This window comes from Rhinatrema bivittatum, chromosome 3 (genome assembly GCF_901001135.1).
Source record: "Rhinatrema bivittatum chromosome 3, aRhiBiv1.1, whole genome shotgun sequence".
Taxonomy (NCBI): Eukaryota; Metazoa; Chordata; class Amphibia; order Gymnophiona; family Rhinatrematidae; genus Rhinatrema; species Rhinatrema bivittatum.
This window is the reverse complement of record NC_042617.1, coordinates 71,793,628-71,814,045: the sequence shown is the minus strand read 5'-3', so window position 1 is coordinate 71,814,045 and position 20,418 is coordinate 71,793,628. Positions and strand designations below refer to the sequence as shown.

The 20,418-nt window shown below is 45.3% G+C and overlaps 1 protein-coding gene and 1 long non-coding RNA gene across 3 annotated transcripts in view; one reads left to right on the top strand and one right to left on the bottom strand.

Moving 5' to 3' along the window:
* The window catches only part of PRKCE (protein kinase C epsilon), a 1,012,677-nt gene that overhangs the window by 173,822 nt on the left and 818,437 nt on the right, over positions 1-20,418 (bottom strand). Inside the window, 1 exon segment of the mRNA XM_029593349.1 lies at positions 16,845-16,999. Coding sequence (XP_029449209.1) covers positions 16,845-16,999 — 155 coding nt within the window.
* LOC115086901 overlaps positions 1-20,418 on the top strand; it is a 66,654-nt gene that overhangs the window by 2,361 nt on the left and 43,875 nt on the right. Inside the window, exons 1-3 of one of the 2 annotated variants that reach the window (XR_003855362.1) lie at positions 784-1,027; positions 2,587-2,903; positions 7,586-7,712. This is a non-coding gene — a long non-coding RNA (uncharacterized LOC115086901). Of the gene's footprint in view, positions 1-783; positions 1,028-2,586; positions 2,904-7,585; positions 7,713-20,418 lie in introns of those variants that run through there. The other variant, XR_003855363.1, reaches the window with a different exon arrangement.

Here is a 20,418-nt window from a genome sequence, read left to right as displayed (position 1 = left end):
AATAATAGTATCATCAGGGCCATTGTCATTTATTCCCCAATTTCTTATTGTTATAATATACGATTACGATCCAGTGAACCATGCCCACAGATGAATAGCTGGATTATATGTGGAATTTGTGATTGTGATTTGTTTGATTCATGCACCACAAAGAAATTTAAGATCTGCAAATAAAGGTTTACTAACCATCCCTTCATTGCACTGAGCACATTTAAGTCAAGTCAGAGAGAGAGAACCATTTCACTCGCAGGCCCTAAACTCTGGAATTCTTTACCAACTAAATTAAGACTGCAACCAAATATAAAAACATTCAAACAGATCTAAAGACCTGGTTATTTGGCAAAGCTTATCAAGACCATGATTGATTTAAGATCCAGCAATTCATTTCTTTTATTGTTTTCTTCTATTTCCTAATTTTAATAGAATTTTTATGTGATATCAATTTGATTTTTACTTTATTTTATTGTATATTTATTATTTAATCCTTCGTTTAATTTTGTACTGTCTGATCGAACTCTATTTCAAATTTTATATTTTTTATTATTTTCTTATTGTATTTCTATTAATTATGTAAACCGTTGTGATGGTACCCCAAATGACGGTATATAAAATCTATAAATAAATAAATAAAGTTGTGCATAATAGAGTGTTTAAGTGTGTTTACTAGTGATCTAGTTTTTTGCTGGGGGCCTCCTTGCTCCTTTTTCATCCAACTCAATTAGAACTATGAACCTACATTCAAAAATACTGTGGGAATTTTTCTTTATTTTAATAGACCCTCCCACTGTTCCTAATCTGCAGCAACAGTCCTGAGGCTGGGAATCATGCACCGGGGCTCCTTCTAGAACCCTGCATCCAGCCACCAGGTGTCACCCTTGACAATGACCATGACTCCTTACCACCAGGGACTGTGAACTCTGCCCCTGCGGCATTCCCAACTCCAGTCATCCTGGGATATAAGCTCTAATTTATGAATCGAACTACACAGCACTGCCACTGAGCCACCAGAGCGGATCACGTGCGAGAGGTGGGAGTCAGTTGGGATGAGTTTATTAGTTATTAATTCATGTGTATTAAGTGGTGGTGTGCAGAAACCACTCACCCCCATAAATGTTCATTGCATACAGTTGCATAAGTGCATATAATTGTGAAAATCACTAAAAAAGATTTACGTATAAAAAAACAAAATGTTGAGACTACAACAACCCATACACTATGGGTGAGATACAGGCCAGAACAGGATGCTCTCAATTACAAGGCTAAGGTTGGTGGAAATTGCAGACAATAGAACAGGGCATATTTGTTGGACTCCCCTACCCCCTGCCAAAAAAAAAAAAGAGAAGAAGCATCCATCAACGACTTTAGAAAATATAATCTCAGATATGAGTACTTTTCTCAATTGTGAAGATCCCTTATAAAAAGAACCAGCTGCCGGCATCAGCATAATTGAGGGAAACCTGTGGATCTGTGATATAAATCACATACAAGATCAATTAGACTTGATAACTGTGATGCTTTTTTCAAGTCTTTTAAAATGTATAACCATAGCCTGTATGTGTTACAGTAACATTTTCTAGACATTAAATGTGTGGAAAATCTTCAATGGATAGTCCAATTTTCCTCACCCACCTCCTTTTGACATCAATTAGAGGTTGGTGGCTTCCGTCCCAAGGGCGCTACCCATTCTAAAGATAACTAGGAATATGTGAATGATTTCTATTTAATTTCCATTTAAAAAAATGCTTAGTAAAGGCAAAAGCAATGGATTTCGGGAAATACAAGGTGGATCTGCAGGTAATGTGCCACAGGTTCTATGAACCGCTGGACCTGCACTGAATTTTGGCTGATTTCTTCAAAATCCATAGAGGAGTATTCAACAAACTTTCCAAGAAATACTCAGAGAAATTAGTTTGTTCTAGCAAATTCCACACTGAATAGTTCATACATCCCATTGCCTTTCTTTGTGTTGCCTTGCTGTCAGTATTATGTTCGTTCTATCTTTTGAGAGTGTTAATTTTTCACAAATGCATCATAAAGGCAGGAGCATGTAGATGCTGCTCACCATGGCCCTATCTGGAGTGGAGTCCTTTGTACTACTGTAATTTGGACGTTAGGCCAATTCAGTTTGACATACATGTAACTGCAGTCAGTGTGCTGCAATTTTTAAAAAGGCAATTCTTCATTTATATTGGGGAGGGGGCAAGATGGGGAGGGCAGAGACTGAAAAGCATTACAGAGAAGAAAAAGCAAGGGTGCAACCTAAAACTTTTGGGAAAGACTGATGTTGAGGCTCTTGAGGACACTAAGTATAGCAGAAAAAGAACTTAAAAACACTGAAATAGATACAATTGCACATCAACAGATGCACAGGCCTTTCCAAAGTATACAGATTATAAACTTTGGCTTCCAATGTTCTTCAGGATTATATTTAGCTAAACTCATCTCACACAAGTCATTAACACTGATCAAAGTACAAACAACAGCAAAATAATAATAATAATAAAAAAAAAAGCCAGAGTGTCTTTGCTTCTATTTTTTTTTTTTCCCCACAATACCGTCTCCTCTTTAACATTTGCCTCCTTGTAGCTGGGACTCAGTCATCACACCAAGCTCTGAGGAGACATGAGGAAGGAGGAAGGTTTTCCTGCAGAAATGCTGTGCCACTCCAGAATGCCAGCAACGGTTCTAACCTCGTCATAACAACGCGATCGGGAATCAAGCTTTCAGAACATGATGAAATGAGACCATCACAAAGTAAAACAATGCCGCTTAGACCCCAAGCCACAACCAGCAGCCCTACATGAAAAACAGTTTTTTGTTTTGTTTTAGTGCAGACTCTTAAACCGAAGATGGAATTATAAATGTCATAACTTGTTTTTCTCCTTGCCAGGGCAACTGGCCTGGTAGGTGACCTCTTTTCTTGGTTCATTAGGAGCCGAAAATCAACTGCTAATTACTGCGTGTACATTTTCAAAGTACTGTGGCAATCCTGGGAACCAAAGGAGTGTCTTTAAAAGAGCTAATCCTTAACACCCAACCTCCCCAACAATGAAAGAAACATCCAAATATGGTGGCATGTGCAGAAAAAGAGAAGATGGAGTGGGGTTTTTTTTCCATAGTACATACCACACTGTTTGTTTACATTTTCTAATGCTTTATCATGCTACAGGAACAAAAAAAAGATTCTTATCACTGACAGCCCAGCAGCATTCAGTCATTAGATTAAGAAATGCCATATTAAAGATTAGCAATCACAATACTGAGCAACTCCTCTCAAAGATCTATCAGAAATAGAAAGCGCAGAGAGGAAACAATAACAATACCAAACCCTTTTACCTAAAACTATCTACAAACTTTAAAGAGAAAGACGGGTATCAGGTAGCAGTGCCTCCAATTTAATCCACTGTCTCTTGCCCACAATGGGCCTCAGGCAGTATCAGCCCAAACGGCACTGTAGTTTCAGTCATCTAATCTAATTCCCACTAATCTAATGAAAACAAAATATAATCAAAACATATTTAATTTTATTTAATAATATCCCCCCAACAATTTTTTAATTCTTTTATTCCATCTATTATCACTGATCCACAAAAAATACTTAGCTTCACAGGCGTTCAATAAATCCACCCAACATGGACCATGTTTCAGCAATCATGCCTTTCTCAGGGGTTTCCTTCCAATAGTTCCATTGTAATGGACGCCTTTGCTTCACCAAATGGACAAAGTCCTTCAACAATCGTAACGCCCAAGTAACGGTTCAGGACGCTCTCCTGTACCGTTACTTGGGCGGTACAAATGTGGAAGCACTGCCTTCATAACATGCAAATTTTCTCTCATGCATATTCATTGTGGATATCCTGAAAGCCTGACTGGCTGGGGGGTCCCCAGGACAGGGTTGGGAACCACTGCTCTATCATGTCTCCCACCAGCCACCTCTTCTCCAAGCTGAAGAGTCTTAACTTCTTTAGCATTTCATCATAAGGGAATTGTTTCATCCCCTTTATCATTTTGGTTTCCCTTCTCTGTACCTTTTCTAATTCCGCTATATCTTTTTTGAGATGTGGTGACCAGAACTGCATTCAATACTCAAGGTGTGGTTTCACCATGGAGCAATTCAGAGATATTATGACATCCTCTGTTTTATTCTCCATTCGTTTCCTAATAAATCTTTGCATTCTATTTGCTTTCTTGGCTGCTGCTGCACACTGAGCATAGGATTTCAACATATTTACCATGATGAAATCTTGGTGGTGATTCCCAATGTGGAATATTGCATTGTGTAGCTATGATTTGGGTTGCTCTTCCCTACATGCATCACTTTGTACTTGTCCACCTTAAAAGTCATCTGCCCTTTGAATGCCCAGTCTCTCAGTCCCGTAAGGTCCTCCTGCAATTTCTCACAAGCCTCTTGTGATTTAATAGCTTTGAATAATTTTGATTTATCAGGAAATTTGATCACCTCACTTGTTCCCATCTCTAGGCAGTTTCAGTACAGATCCCTGAGGAACACCATTATTCACCTTTCTCTATTGAGAATTGACGATTTAGCCTTACTCTCTGTTTTCTATCTTTTAACCAGTTCTCAATCCAGAAGAAGAAAAAAAAAGACTTCTAGACCAGCTTAGGACTGTACCTCTGAAGATGTAATTAGTATAGGTTTATCGGCTGGACATGGTTTACATACACATCACCTTCAACATCCTTCTGCTAGGTTCAGAGCAGATGTTAGATACACTGGGACCTGAGGCAGAAACAGTGAGCCCAGCCAGTGTCGGGGCTCTGAAGCTTGGCCTCCGTGATATAAATTTCATCAAGGGGTCCTTTCTGGCACAGGGTCTTGGACAACTATCCTGCTTGCCCCCACGCCCTACCCCAAATACAGCCTGCCCTGTATAGATTGTGTCTATTCCTGTTGATTTTATTAAATGGTCACTGCCCTCAGGGTTTTGTGGTCTTATTTTCTTGACAGGAAAACCAGACTGCAAGTTCCACAATGATAGGAACTGAAAAAATCAAAATAAAACACAACACAGGGCTGAGTCAGCATGTTACTAGTGAGCCGGAATTAGGTGACCACCCTACAATTAGAAATACAAACTCCCCCCCCCCCCAATATACTTTAAAATGTTGTATGTGAATACCAGAAGTCTAAAAAATATGATTGGAGTGTTAGAATATATGGTATTATATGAGGGTATAGACATAACAGGCATTATAACAGGCATCTCAGAGACATGGTGGAAGGAGGATAAACAATGGGACACTGTAATACCAGGGTATAAATTATATCGATTTGACAGGGCAGATGAAATTGGTAGAGGGCTAGCACTATATGTAAAGGATGGCATATAGTCAAGCAGAATAAAAGTCTTAAGACATGAAATGCACTGTGGAATCCTTATGGATAGAAATCCCCAAGATGAAGAAAGAGACTGTGAAATATTAGCAGAAATTAGAAAGGCAAATAAAACTGCAACACAATAATAATGGGAGATTTCAAAGGTCCAGTATTGATTGGGTCAATCAGGCTGATACAATACAGCATGCTCAGCTGAACGCTCTGTTTAACCCACAGTTGGATGCAGGTTTTGGATGTGCATCCACAACTCCTTATGCTATAAGAGGATTAGTGCATCCAAAATGCGGGTCCAACCCCCCACGAAACTAATAGCGCTCATCACATGAACTGCTATTCTGTACATCCTCTGACTTAATATTGTGGCAATATTAAGTCAGAGGAACAAAAGGTTTAAAAAAAAAAAAAGTGTGCCACGGTCAGTTTAGGAAAAAGGACGCTCAATTAACGAGCGTCCATTTTCCTAACCCATGGCTGTGCACAGGTTAGGAAAACAGATGCTCATAAAACTGAGCGTCTGTTTTCCTAACTTGCTGACAGCCACCTCTGCTGGGCATCCATGTCAAGGAGGCACTATTTTATTTATTTAAATTCTGCTTTTTGCAGCACTTCAAAGTGGATTACATTCAGGTACTGTAGGCATTTCCCTATCCCCAGAGAACTTACAATCTAATTTTGTACCTGAGGCAATGGAGGATAAAGTGACTTGCCCAAGGTCACAAAGAGCAACAGCAGGACCTGAACCCTGGTCTCTTAGCTCATAGCTCACTGCTCTAACCTCTTGGCTACTCCTCCCTCCTACAAGTGCACATTTATCCTCAGCACGACCCCTCATTTAAATATTCTATGTGCGCCCAGGAGAGGTGGCTGGACATGCATTAGGAAAGCGGGCACTCAACACTAAGCACCCATTTTCCACATGGCTTTATTGTATCGGCCTGAATGTCTCTGTGGTAACTCTTGCAGTAGCGGCTTGGAAACAGCCAGAGGAAAAAGACAGACAGACTCTGGCTGTTTCTTAAGTGTAGCTTGCAAGGCAAACAAATTAGATAGCTCATCTTAAAGTTCAGGTATCTTACAAATACAGGGTATCACACATAGCAGGTCTTAGCATATTTCTGGTTCCTGCCTGCTTCCTGGTGCCTCTCTAACCCTTCTGGGTCCTGCCACCTTATGTTAGGCCGAAGGGATTCTCCCTGGGCCCAGAATCCCTTGCGGGGCTAATCCTTAAGGAACATCCAGCTAGGTCTCCATGGCCAGTAACTTAAAATAGCTTGAGGGAGTTTCCCGTATATTCCCTCACATCCTCATTAGGAAATGCTAGAGAGTTTAAGTTTCTAGCTGCCACAAATGACTGAGACACGGAGTGGCTGATCCTATAACTGAAAAGAGGGGGAGCTTCTTTAGATCTAGTCCTCAGGGGAACACATGACCTGGTGTAAAGGGTTACTGTGGTGAAGCTACTTAGGAATAGCAATCATAATGCAATCAAATCTGACAAGCACTGGAGGAAGAGCATTAAGTAAATTTTGCAGAAGAATAGAACTTAAAAAGAAAGACTACAATACAATGAGGAAATTAGTTAGAATATAAAAGGGACAGTTGCCAATTTTAAATGTTTGCATAAGGCATGTACATTGTTTAAAAATACCACCTTGAAAGCCCATATAAAACTGCTTTTCTGTGCACCCTCCGTCTTAATATCATGGTGATAGTAAGTCGGATGCCTCAAAAGTAAAAAAAAAAAAGTAAAAATTAAAAAAAAAAAATTAAAAATTGGCCCGCAGATCGGAAGACAGACGCTCAATTATGCCGGCGTCCGTTTTCCGAACCCATGGCTGTCAGCGGGTTTGAGAACCGACACCGGCAAAATTGAGCGTCGGCTGTCAAACCGGCTGACAGCCGGTTTGACAGCTCCAGGACAGCGAGGAATGGTGCTGTCCCAGACCACTCCGCTCCGCCCACCCTGGACCACCCCTTCACAGAGGCCTGGCTCTTGTGAGCTTAACGGGGGTTACATGCGTTGCCGGGCCTCTTCTAAAATCCACTCAGCGCGCACAAGACCCGGCCGCACATGTAACCCCCGATTTTTATGCGCAGTGAGTATTTAAAATCTGTCTTTAAGTTTTTAGAGTTTTCTTGAATTCCTTGGTATTTGAAATTTGTCAGAAATAATTTGATAAGTCGTTCCAGATTGATGGCACCTCCACTGAAATAGCTCTTTTTCAGGTTATATCTAACCTAGCAAGATGAACCGAGGAAAACAATTAAAGCAAAAGGTGAAATAATCCAAGCAAGGTTAAGCTCTCGCGCAACGGATTCTGCAGTTCAACTTGCTGCAATTTTCCTATATAAGGTGAGAAGGGCTACGTGGCTGGGCAGTAAAAGGTGAATTTTAAAAAGAGATGTACATGCAAATAGCGCGTATTCACAGAAGAGCTATTTTATAAACCTCACACAAGATGCACAAATACTGGTACACGAAAAAATGTGCTCCTGTAAAAATGAGACGGTTCAGGGGCATTTCAGGGCAGGACCAACATTTAAACGCATAAGTTGCTATTTTGTAACCAGCAAAAAAGGCAGGCATACGGCTGTTATCTGTGCATATTTACACCTGCTAATTATCCGGTGTAAGTCAGAATAAAACTCTTTATAACCAAATACTGAAAGGGTGAGGGGGTCTGAATAGACTGGGGGGGATTCAGGCTACAGAACCAGGGGGTCCTTGATGACCTACAGATTGACTGGGCAAACTGGTGGACTAATTGGTAAAACTGATCATTTCTTTCACATGCGCATGTGTGAGGCAGCGCCCCTAGTGTTCCCCTATTTACCTGTGCAGGGTCCTCCTGCAATTTCTCACAATCCTCTTGTGATTTAACATCTTTGACTAATTTTGTATTATCAGCAAATTTGATCACCTCACTTGTTGTTCCCATCTCTAGGCAGTTTCAGCACAGATCCCTGGGAAATGTCACTATTCGCCTTTCTCTATTGAGAAAACTGACTATTTAGCCTTACTATATGTTTGCTAACTTTTAACCAGTTCTCACTCCAGAAGAAGAAAAGAGAGACTTCTAGACCAGCTTGGGACTGAAAAATACCAACCTCCAAGAAAGTGTCTGTGTGCAGAGGGTTGTGAAGAGGACCTGTGGTTCTAAACACTGTACAGAACCCAGGTGGCCTGTGGCTCTAAAACTAAGTCCAGAGCACAGGAAGTGCAGGAGTGCATGATGGTTTGTGAAAGGGTGTGGCAGAAGTTGCACTCAGGGCCGGCGCATCCCAATAGGTGAACTAGTTGGTCACCTAGGGCACCAGCCATTAGGGGGCAGCAAAGAGCAGCCATGTAGGGCTGCGAGCGGAGCCCATCCTACTCACGGCTGAGAGGAGTAGGGATTCGGCGGGCTGCAAGCGGAGCCTATCCCGCTCGTGACCGAGAAGAGCAGAGGCTTGCTGGGCCGCGAGCAGTGCCATCTTGCTTGGGGCCAAGAAAAGCAGACACTCGGTGAGCCGCAAGAAGTGCCCATCCTGCTCGCGGCCAAGAGAAGCAGAGTCTCAGAGGGCCACGAGCAGCGCCTCTGTTTGTGTGTATGTGTGTGAATGAGAGGGATTATGTGTGTATGAGAGTGCAATGGTGTTAGTATGAGAGAGGGAGGGAGCCTGTGTAAGGGTGCATGTATGAATGAGACAAGGAACCTAAGTGTGTGTAAGAGAGGACGGCCTGTCTGAATGAATGAGGCTGGGGCTGGAGCCGGGGCCTGGAATGGGTGGGAGGGGGGATGGGCGGAAGGCAGAAGGTTAGCCTAGGGGCACCTAATACCCTTCCACCGGCCCTGGCTGCACTGAAGTTTAAAGTTTCAGGTAGACAGGAAACTGTGTGTGGGCCTGGTTGCAGGGACAGCCACGAAGTCTTAGGGTTGAACTGGCTAAAGGGAGAAGCCCTGCTGGGAGATAGACTGGGATTTAATAGTGAGCAATTTATTGCTGGTCAAGCAGGCTTTTTTTTTTTAATTTTTTTGCCTTAAAAAGAAAAGTGAAAGAACAACGGTGTAGCAAGGCTGTGCTGAGCAGGGCATGGCCCTGGGAAGCTGCCAGAGTTGGCTGAAAGTGCTGTGTGTGGGGGAAGACTGTAGAAGGAAGAAAGCTACTCTGCAGTACTAGGTGTGCAGTCAGAAAGAAAACCTAGAAAAGAGTAGCCAGGGTATGGCAACACCAGAATGCAGCAGTCAGAGAGCAGGTCAGAGCCCTTGATCCAGAGTCTCCAAGAGGGAGATAAAAGATTACAAGAAAGCCTGGCAAGTAGTCAGCAGACCAGGGCCATCGTCAACTTCTATGTGGAGTGGGGCCTTGCAGCCTTGTCAACAAGTGGTGACGAAGAAGACCCAGGAGGGGGCACTACAGAATGGCAGCAGCTGGTCACTTAACTACAAAAAACATTTCAGCATAGATGACCCAGTGGGAGGAGGACCAGAAGCAAATTGCTAGAGAGAATGCTAGGCTAGTGAGAGAAACTCCTAGCCTGCTGGAAGCAAGGCGGGAGATTGGCGCAACAGAGGGTCCTGGTGAAGACTCTGTAAGGTACCCAAACACTACCGGGAGTCCAGGAACACCTCCTGTGAGAAGCTCAGAGAAGGGGGGCTGTGAAGAACCCTGAGAGAGGAATCACAGAAAGCCCCGAGGAGAGCAACACAGATTGCCCAGGAGGAGGCAATATCAAGAAGTTGGAAGTTGGTGCTACAGGTGGTCTGGATGAAAACCCCGTAGGGTGCCCAAACACTACCGGAAGCCTCAAAACACCTCCTGTGAGATGCCCAGAGAGAGAGGGCATGGAAAGGAAAGTGAGAGATACCATGGCGAGCCCAGAGGGTGGTGCTGCAGAGACCCCAGTGAGTGAGGCTGTGGAAGAGCCAGCGACCGGCGTGGGCAAGTCGCCAGCGTGTACGGAGGTGGAAACCATGGATAGCCCAGAGGGAGGCTCTGCAGAGAACCTGACGGAAGAGTCCATGGAGAGCCCAGATGATGGCATGGTGGAGACTCCAGGAACGGAGGATACAGAGGATCCAAGGAAGAGCTCTCTACCAGAAACCAAGAAGCAGGCACAGCTGATGATAGAGAAGCCAGCACTGGTGGTTCCCCAGTCAGTCCTTATAGCTCCATCGGGATGGACTTCTAACCCAGAGACAGCAAAGGACTTAATTAAAGGACTGGGGATGTGCACTGCGCAAATGATGCAGTCAAGGGTAACCCTAAGAGAAGGGGACTCTCCTGGATGGGATCCAGGAGAGAGTAAGGATGCTTGGCCCTACAGGTCCAAGCTGAAGGGAGGGGTATGTGAGGCACTGCCCCTAGTGTTCCCCTATTTACCTTTGCAGGACCAGGCTAGACTTTTGGTCCACCTTAAATGCCTTAAGGAGTATGCTGTATGGGCAGGATTCTGCAGGGCAGGTGGGGCTCAGAAAGTGTAGCCAGAGAGTGGGGAATAAGAGCTGGGATCCAGGTGGGGCTAACCAGACCAGGCATGAGGTCTCCGGGAAGGTGGCAGCTCCTGTGCCTAACACTGTCCAAACCTGGAGCTGAGATGAAGCAACACATTGTAAGTAAAGAATGAACACCGTCTGAGGAAAAGACAGTCTATGGTTGTGTATGTGTGAAGTTATAATAAAGAGTTACTGTTTTAAGAAGGCTGGAGTCAGTCTAGTTTGTCTCCAGGCCTGTGGGAATCACCGCTCGTTCCCACAGCATGTTATAAAATTGGATGATTTACGTGCGTATAAGCCGACAACTGCTAAGGAAAATACGCGAATTGCATTTCCTCGTGTAAATGATAAAAATTAGGAGCACATATACATGTGCACAGCAGATGTCCGCCACATTTCCGGATAATTTTTTACTTATATAGCTTATTCTGGTAACTCTTAAAAAGTACTACATAGCAGAAATACGGCGGACATCTGCTGTGCCTATGTATATGTGCTCCTAATTTTTATCATTTACACGAGGAAATGCAATTTGCATATTTAAGTAGAGCTGTTACGAAAGAAAAGCACTACTTAGCCAGTTAAGTAAGACAGCCAGATAAGTCTTCAAACGCTAATTATCCATCTGTCTTACTTAACTGGCTAAGTAGTGCTTTTCTTTCTTAACAGTTCTACTTAGAGAGGTAAGTTGCCACAGCGCTGCTTAGCCAGATATTTATCACCACTTAGCTGGATAAGTCAACTTTTATGTGGATACATTTAAAATACATGTTGAGTATTTTTTGATATGTGAACATGTTGTTGGGTAGACTTATGTGTATTTTATATAGTGTGTGTACATCTGCAAGCACGATATAAAATACGAATGCATGCGTGCGCACGTTCATATACCTGTGTATATGAACATGCTCACGCATGTTTTAACGTTGCCCTCCATGTCTAACAACAAATTGGATCATTGTTTTCTTATGAACATGGCTGAGATACAGAAAAAGGGCTTGAACTTCTCCTACCAGGTCCAGAAAGGAAGAAAACCTTGGATAAGTGGCCCAACTGTCTTTTAAGTAATAAAGCACACACGGGCCGATACAATAAAGTGCGCTGAGCGCACTGTTAGCCCGCGTTTGGCCTCGCATTTTCGACGTGCTATTTTTACCCCTTATACAGTAAGGGGTAATAGCACGACGAAAACGCGCTGCCAGCCCCCCCGAAACTAATAGCGCCCGCAACTTGCAAATGCATGTTGATGGCCCTATTAATTATTCCCCGCGTGATTCAGAAAGTAAAATGTGCAGCCAAGCTGCACATTTTATTCTCAGAAATTAACGCCTGCCTTTGGCAGGCGTTAATTTTGGCTGGCACCGGGAAAGTGTACAGAAAAGCAGAAAAAAATGCTTTTCTGTACACCCTCCGACTTTTTTTTTTTTTTGTCAAAATCATTCTTATTAAAGAGCAACACAGGGATAATCAAACCCAGACTTTGGGGAAGAAAAAGTACAATATGGGTCAAATATTAATAGCGATATTAAGTCGGAGGCCCCAAAAATAAAAAAAAAATTAAAAATCTGTCCGCAGTCCGCGGGTTGGGAAACAGACGCTCAATTATGCCGGCGTCCGTTTCCCGAACCCATGGCTGTCAGCGGGTTCAAGAACCGACACCGCTAAAATTGAGCGTCGGCTGTCAAACCCGCTGACAGCCGCCGCTTCTGTCAAAAAGGAGGCACTAGGGATGTGCTAGTGTCCCTAGCACCTCCTTTTACCGCGGACCCTCATTTGCATTTTTTTTTCTGAATCGCGCGCCCAGGATAGCGGGCGCTCGCCCGCTCTCCCGCGGGTTTTTCTGTATCAGCCCATAGGTTGGATGTGTCTTAAGCTTATTACCCAGCTAGTTTTTACTCTTAAAAAATCTCACATACAAGTAAACCAGATGGGCAGAGCATGCTAAGCTGCCACTTATTCTGTGAAGAAGTCGTCGACTGGGCAACAAAGCTTATCTACTTTGAAGTTTTATGATATGTTTGCCTTTAACTAAAGCTCCATCGTCTTATTTCTAAAATTTACCACAAAATCAGTGGAAAAAAAAAAGTGGTTTATAATAATACACTCATAATTAAAATACATATAACAAGACAAAACTTAAACATTTTGGAGGTAATGCAGTTTATGGGATGGCCAAAGATGAAGAAGTTTATAGGGATTACAGAATCTAGGAAGAGCAAAAGAAAGCATGGTAAGAACATATTTATATGCTGTATAAGCTTACAGAATTATCTAAAAGGACAACTTAAATGTTGAAATGTATCTTTTAAAATTATTTGTATCATTGTATAGGTAGGCAGGGTGCTGCCTATCAGGAGACATCATTTCTCCCAGAATGCTGTGTGAAGTTCTCAGATTTATTATACAGTATTTCTCACCACAAGGTGTTGTGTTTGGTGGCCTGCGAGCTTTTTCTGCGAACCACCACTCTTACCCCTCGGGCCAGGCCTCACATACCATTCCCTAATGCCGCCAGGCTCTCTCACTCTCCAGAGAGGCAAGATACTGCGCTTCGATGCAGCAGGATACTGCCAATGTTCTTCGTGGCAGGATGCTGTCAGCGATTGCCCAGGTTGTCCTAAGGCGCACACGTGCCCGTCATGCTCTTTAAAGGGCTTGCAGTGATAAAGGCCCGGTGGTGTCCCTTGATGACTTCACTCTGCTAAGCTATAAAAGGCCCTCCTGTTTGCCTCTTCTTTCCCTCAGCAACTGTTCTCTCTACTATTAGTAGTGCAAGTTGCTCCGAGTTCTTCATCTTCAGTTCCTGTGGTCCTTGTCTTCGGCTTCAGTTCCTGTGGTCCTTGTCCGTGTCTTCAGGTTCAGCATCTTTGTCTTCAGTTCTTCAGATTCAGCGTCTTTGTCTTCTGTTCTTCAGTTATCTATGTCTCCTCACTTCCTGCCTGTTCTTCTCCTCATCCTCCTGCCCTGCCTCTCCATCCCTCCCTCTCTTCGGATGGATACCCGGTGTTAACCTTGGCCTGACTTCTGGATTCTCTTGATTGCAGCATGCCACTGACCACTGCTTGTCCCTGGATACGTCCAACTGCCACTGAGCACTGCCTGTTCCAGGATATCTCCGATTTACTCCTGCCACTGTCCATTGCCTGTCCCTGGATACTTCTGACCGCTGCCTGCCACTGGCCACTGCCTGCTACCAGACTCATCTGATCTACGTCCATTCCCACCCAGCGACCTCAACAGATCTCTCCTTCATCTGCAGAGGCCCCACACTTAAAACCTGCTGGTCCTGGGCACCCAAAGGCTCAAGCAAGGGGAACGTGGGCTGGTAAAGGAAAAGCTCTAACGGAGCCTCTGCCTCATCCAGGCCTGCCTGCTGATAGTGGGGACCTGCAGGGCACCTCCCTGCAGAATGCACCAATGCTACTTCAGCTTAAGGGACAACAAATTCAACACAAGGTAGCATAAAATACAATACCCTGTCATGTACGTTTACTTACATATCGTGCAGCACTGCCACTTCAATTTCCCTCAAGCAAAAATGAATGAAGCTAATGCAATATACCATCAAATACTGCATAACCTGACATATTATATTGTGTACTGATGCATGCCATGGACAAAAGATAAAAAGAAAGCCAGTGGCAGCATCCTGCCATAAACTCAGGTCCTTCCATGGACCCCTAAATAATTAAATTGTATTTTCACTCAGATAGAGCTTTAGGGCCGGATTTTCAAAGGGTTACGCGTGCCGGGCCTATTTTCAAAAGGCCCAGCGATGCGTGTAATGCCCCGGGACACATGTAAGTCCCGGGGTTTGCAAAAAGGGGCAGGGAGGTGGCGGGGCGGGGTCAGAGGCTCCCAGCAAAGCGGCCATTTGTCGCTGTGCTGGGGATCGCATGCCGGCAGTCAGCTGGCGCGCGCAACTTACTTCAGTCCCAGGGCCTACGGGTCCCCATCATCAGCGGGCGGCGTGGGCTGAAGCTGGAGGCCACTAGAGCTTCACCTATAGCAGCCCACGTTCCTCTAGAGTTGAGCCTTTGGATGCTGGGGCCGGCAGGACTTAGGCGGGCCTCGAGGTTGGGTATCAATAGTAGCTGGTTCAGCCCAGAGACAGCAGCCAGCAGGTGGCGTGATCCTATCCAGGACAGGATGCGGAATGGAAACCCAAGCACCAGGCAACAGGAGGATACTGAAGGTGCCTGAGCAAAGGAAGGCCGAAGCCTTATTAGTCCGTGTTCAGAGGATAGGGACAGAGGCGTCCCTGTCAAACTTGAGTAGAAGCGGGCGGCACTTGGAAGGTGTAGCAAGCAACGTGAAACTGTGGACCCAAGAGAGTCTGAGGCAAAGTCGTACGTAGCAAAGTTCAAGGAACGGAGAAAACAAGTTTGGTCAGATGAAGCAATGGTCAAGGCACGAAGAAGGCAGGCGGGTCAGACGTAGCAATGGTCAAGGCACGGAGAAGGCAGGCATGGTCGGACATAGCAATCATTAATGCATGGAGAAGGCAGGCATGGTCGGAAGTAGCAATGGTCAAGGCACGGAGAAGGCAGGTGTGGTCAGGCGTAGCAGAGGTCAGGCTTGGAGAAGGCAGGCATGGTCAGGCGTAGCAGAGGTCAGGCTTGGAGAAGGCAGGTAGGCGAAGTCAGGCGAGGTAGTGGTCAGGCTTGGAGAAGGCAGATAGGCGAAGTCAAGTGAAGCAGTGGTCAAATCCAGGAAGTCAATCAAACACAAGACGAGACGAACAGCGGAACAGGAACCAGGAACCGGGAACTTGGAGAATCAGGAACACGAACTAACAAGTACTGCAGCAACGAGCACTCGGAAACCAGGAACAGGAGACCAAGGAGACCTGTTGCAAAGGCGACGCTGAGGAGCGCGGCCTGAGTATTTATGTGCTGAAGGATCTGACGTCAGCATCTGTCTAGGGAGGGGCATGGTGCTGCCAGCGGCGTCTCTCCGCGAGGCCCGCGGAGAGGCCCGAGGAGTGGAGGAATCCTGGCTGGAAGTTCCAGGAAGCGGAGCAGGGCTAGAGGTGCTGGCGGGAGTCCGAGTTTGAGACTGGCGGTCCATTGCCGCCAGCGATGAGGAGCTGGAGCCTAAAGCTTGTTCAGAGAGGTGAGAGGACCATACCGCGGGGCTGCTGCGGGCAGCGAGCGTAACAGGTAAATGACTCCAGCTAAACCCTTATACAATTTTTAAGATTATCATTCATTTTAAAGTTTTTTAAATTCATTTTTAGCATACTTATTAAGTCAGCATTTCATTACAGCTGTATTTTAAACGTACAGTCATGTTTTTTTCATGAATCAGGCAAATTATTCTAACAAACACACGTATTTTTCTTCCTTTCCTTGTGGTAACAAGTGATGCTACTGCCAAAGGCATGAGAATCCTGAATGAATTTCAGTACTACAGAAATGCACCTGAAATCTTACAAGAGTCGTAATAAGCTCCATAAAAAATTTTTTTTGGGGGGGGGGGGGAGAAAGGGAGAGGGGAACAGATTCCCAGCCTGTGACTCAGATTTCTCCCTAGCAGTGGGGAGCAGAGGGCACAAACTCAAGCCTCTCAACTACGTCCTCTGATTGTATCAGACTGGAGACAACCAAGGACAAACAAACTCAGGAAGTGGCAAGGGAGTTTGAAAGGAGAGGAAAACTAAGCCAGGGACAGACAGAGAGAGAGAGAGAGAGAGAGAGGGAAGTGAAGAAACTGCGCTGATCTGCGGGGTCACCTCTGGGTCACCATGTGCCAGGCAAATCTCAAAAAGCTTTATTTGTGCTATAATACCAAACTGGCACACAAGGCTGGTGACCGTGGCAGCGACTATTCACATGTTAACATTCTGAAGGATAAACAGCCAACAAAGTTCTATGTAAGCAAATTGAGAACAAACAACTAATCTAAATCTAGTTGCTAAGAGACTTGGAGGATTTAAGCCAAATTTATCCTTAAGGCCCAAGATTTCTCTCCTCCCCCCCCCCCCCCAGCCCTTGTTCAGAAAGTACCTGTAGATGACGCCATGCTGGTGGAGAAACATAAGGGCTGATGTGACCTCTGCTGCATAGAATCGGGACCGAGGTTCATCAAATTTGCGTGAGCGCTGGATCTGAAACATTAGATCTCCCCCATTTACATACTCCATGACGAAGAAGAGGCGGTCCTGAAACAAATGAAAATGGTGCTATTTAGGAAATTTTCTTTTTGCTGCACAAAGGGCTGTGTCAAGCTACGCACTTGGATATCGGGGGGGGGGGGGGGATTTGCGTCAACAAACTGAATAAAACAGCAGCTCTGAAGGAAGAGTAGCAGATGCCCAGAAAGTGAGAGAAAAGAGAGAATTAACAAACGACAAGATTATCTTCTTAACATAAAATCAGCATAGTGTTTATTTAGCAATGTGTACATGAGGCAATTCTACAAAACGGAATTTCTTAGAATACTGGGATTTGACAATTAAGCTAAGAATACTAATCCTTGAGAAACAGTGCAGCTTGCAGCTTGCTTTAGGCAACGGCACTAGATACAGTTTCATTGTAACTTGCTAATGTTTGCAAAACTCTACTGCATGCACAGAAACTAGTCTCCCAATTCCATAAACCACGCAGAACAAGATCATACAATCAGTGCTTTTAGCAAATCTCCAGATCAATAGCACCTTATGGTTCTGGTTTCTTAAGTCAGGTACTTAAAGGAGCATTTCAATGCTGTGGGCTAAGCCAGTCTGGTTTTCAGGATTCCCAGTGAATATGCGTGAGACAGAGCTGCAGGCACCGCCTCCATGCTATGCGAAGATGGGATTCAACATGGCAGCAGCCAGCTTATTTATCAGCTTCATTAGGGTGACAGCGGCCAAGTAATGTTTTGCAGGAGCTTTCAGAAATTTTAAACACTAATATCTTCTCAGCCCGAAATCAGCAGAGAAAAGAGGAATCTCAATGACTGCTCTAGCCAAATCAATCAATTAATTTATTTATTTTTGTGGGGGAATGGGGTGGCTTGTAGCACTGCTGCTTAACAAATGAGACAGTTGGTGTATTGTAAAGCTAGAGTTTGATTTCTAAAGAGTTCTTTCCCTCGTATTTTGGGCCTCTGGGGAAAACCTTTTCTAAACCAGATCATTGTATTTTTATTCTGATGCTGTCACCCTGTCATTCTGCAAGAGAAAGTGAGCATAAAACGGATGCTCGACCTGCTCTTCCCATGCAGCTAACACCAGGCAGACAGTAGACAATTACACATCAATTCTACATGGCAAAACCTGCACAAATTGTAATGATATATACACGTCACCTACCATGTATTATAATAAACCGAGCAGCCTTATGGGCTACCATGAATATGCTAAAAAGAAAGCTGCTGGATATATTTAGATGCTTCAAAAATTGGCATTTCTGGAGGCAAGGTAAGGTCCTGATGGTGGGGGGAAGGGGTTATACATATAGGGGTAGATTTTCAAACAAGGCGCTTTGGCGTACTTTTGTTGGCGCTCCAGGCGCAAACAAAAGTACGCGGGATTTTAGTAGATACGCGCGGAGCCGCACGCATCCGCTAAAATCCTGGATCGGCGCGCGCAAGGCTATCAATTACGTATAGCCGGCGCGCGCCGAGCCGCGCAGCCTACCCCCGTTCCCTCCAAGGCCGCTCCGAAATCGGAGCGGCCTCGGAGGGAATCCTCTAATGCCCTCCCCTCACCTTCCCCTCCCTTCCTCTACCTAACCCACCCCCCCGGCCCTGTCTAAACCCCCCCCCTTACCTTTGTCGGGGGATTTACGCCTCCCGGAGGGAGACGTAAATCCCCGCGCGCCAGCGGGCCGCTAGCGCGCCGGGACGCGACCTGGGGGTGGGTACGGAGGGCGCCGCCACGCCCCCGGACCGCCCCGGGCCATAACCACGCCCCCGGACCCGCCCCCAAAACGCTGCCGACACGCCCCCTAAACGCCGCGACGACCGGGCCCGCCCCCCGACAAGCCCCCGACACACCCCCCTCGGAGAACCCCGGGACTTACGCGAGTCCCGGGGTCTGCGCGCTCCGGTGAGCCTATGTAAAATAGGCTCACCGGCGCGCAGGGCCCTGCTCGCCTAAATCCGCCCGGATTTGGGCGGATTTAGGCGAGCAGGGCTCTTAAAGTCCGCCCCATAAATGTAACATTTTCAAATACACTCACATTTTTTCAAGCTCCCGGTCCATCCACAAGAAATGGCCAGTGCAATATGGATAAGTCCATTTGTATTTATGTAAGTTTAAGCAAATTTTCAAAGGAAAACTACTCGGGAAGTTTGTCTTTGAACACTTGTTAAAACTTATGTGGGTACAAAAGTACCCATGCCGTTAGGTGTCCTATTGAAAATTTCTCCCTTAAAGTGTATTCAGGATATCAGTGACTAAAGTAAATCATTTTGGAGATGGAGATTGTGTAGAGTAGGGATGTGCAGAGGGATGCCATATGTTGCATTCGGGATTCGTATTCGTCGGGGGGCAGATTCTTTGCATTCGGCAAGGGGGGCCCCCGATACGTACATGCATTAATTCTTATTCGTTTCACGGCTAAAATTGAATTAAGTACAACCCCCCACCCTCCTGACCCCCCCAAGACTTGCCAAAAGTCCCTGGTGGTCCAGTGGGGGTCCGGGAGCGACCTCCTGCACTCGGGACGTCAGCTGCCAGTATTCAAAATGGCACCAATAGCCTTTGCACTCACTATGTCACAGGGGTCGACCGTCGGCCCCTGTGACATAGTGAGGGCAAAGGCTATCGGCTGCCAGTATTCAAAATGGCGCCGATGTGACAGGGGCTGACCAATGGCACCGGTAGCCTCTGTGACATAGTAGGTCAAAGGCTATCGGCGCCATTTTGAATACTGGCAGCGGAGGGTGTGAGTGCAGAAGATGGCTCCCGGACCCCCCACTGGACCACCAGGGAGTTTTGGTAAGTCTTGGGGGGGTCAGGAGGGTGGGGGGGTTTGTTTAAATTGGCTCCTATAGACGGACAAATAATTTGGTGAAGATTTCTTGTATTCGTGGGGAATCGCGATACATTTTGCTTCCCCATGAATACAACGAATATGGCCCTATACGTTGCGGATTACAAATACATAGGAAACGAATGCACACCCCTAGTGTAGAGTTCCAGGAGCCACATTGGTTATACCTGAAGAAGGACTCTATGGGGCCTTGAGTGGCTGCATACAAATGTATCTATAGATAAAGTATAATGTCGATGCAATAAATGGTATCCCAAGCTGCACAGGGTCTAACGATGGAGAGAACAAGCACTAGCCATGACTCTTTGACTCCTGAATAACCAATCCCTCTCCCTCCTTGCAAAAAAACCCACTTTCCTTCTGGGTACTCTTATGCTGTTTATCTACTGTACTCTGGATGCATGATAACGCTAACTAGCAAAGGAATCTTGGTATAAATGAGACACTGAAACATCGCATCGCATGTCCAGGAACAAATGTCACCACATTCACCATTAAGATCCTAAACTCTCAAAACTAGAGACATTACTAAACAGGAAGCAAGCAGTAAGTGTAAAACCAGTCCTCATCGTTTCCATGGCTCAGACCTTCAGCAATA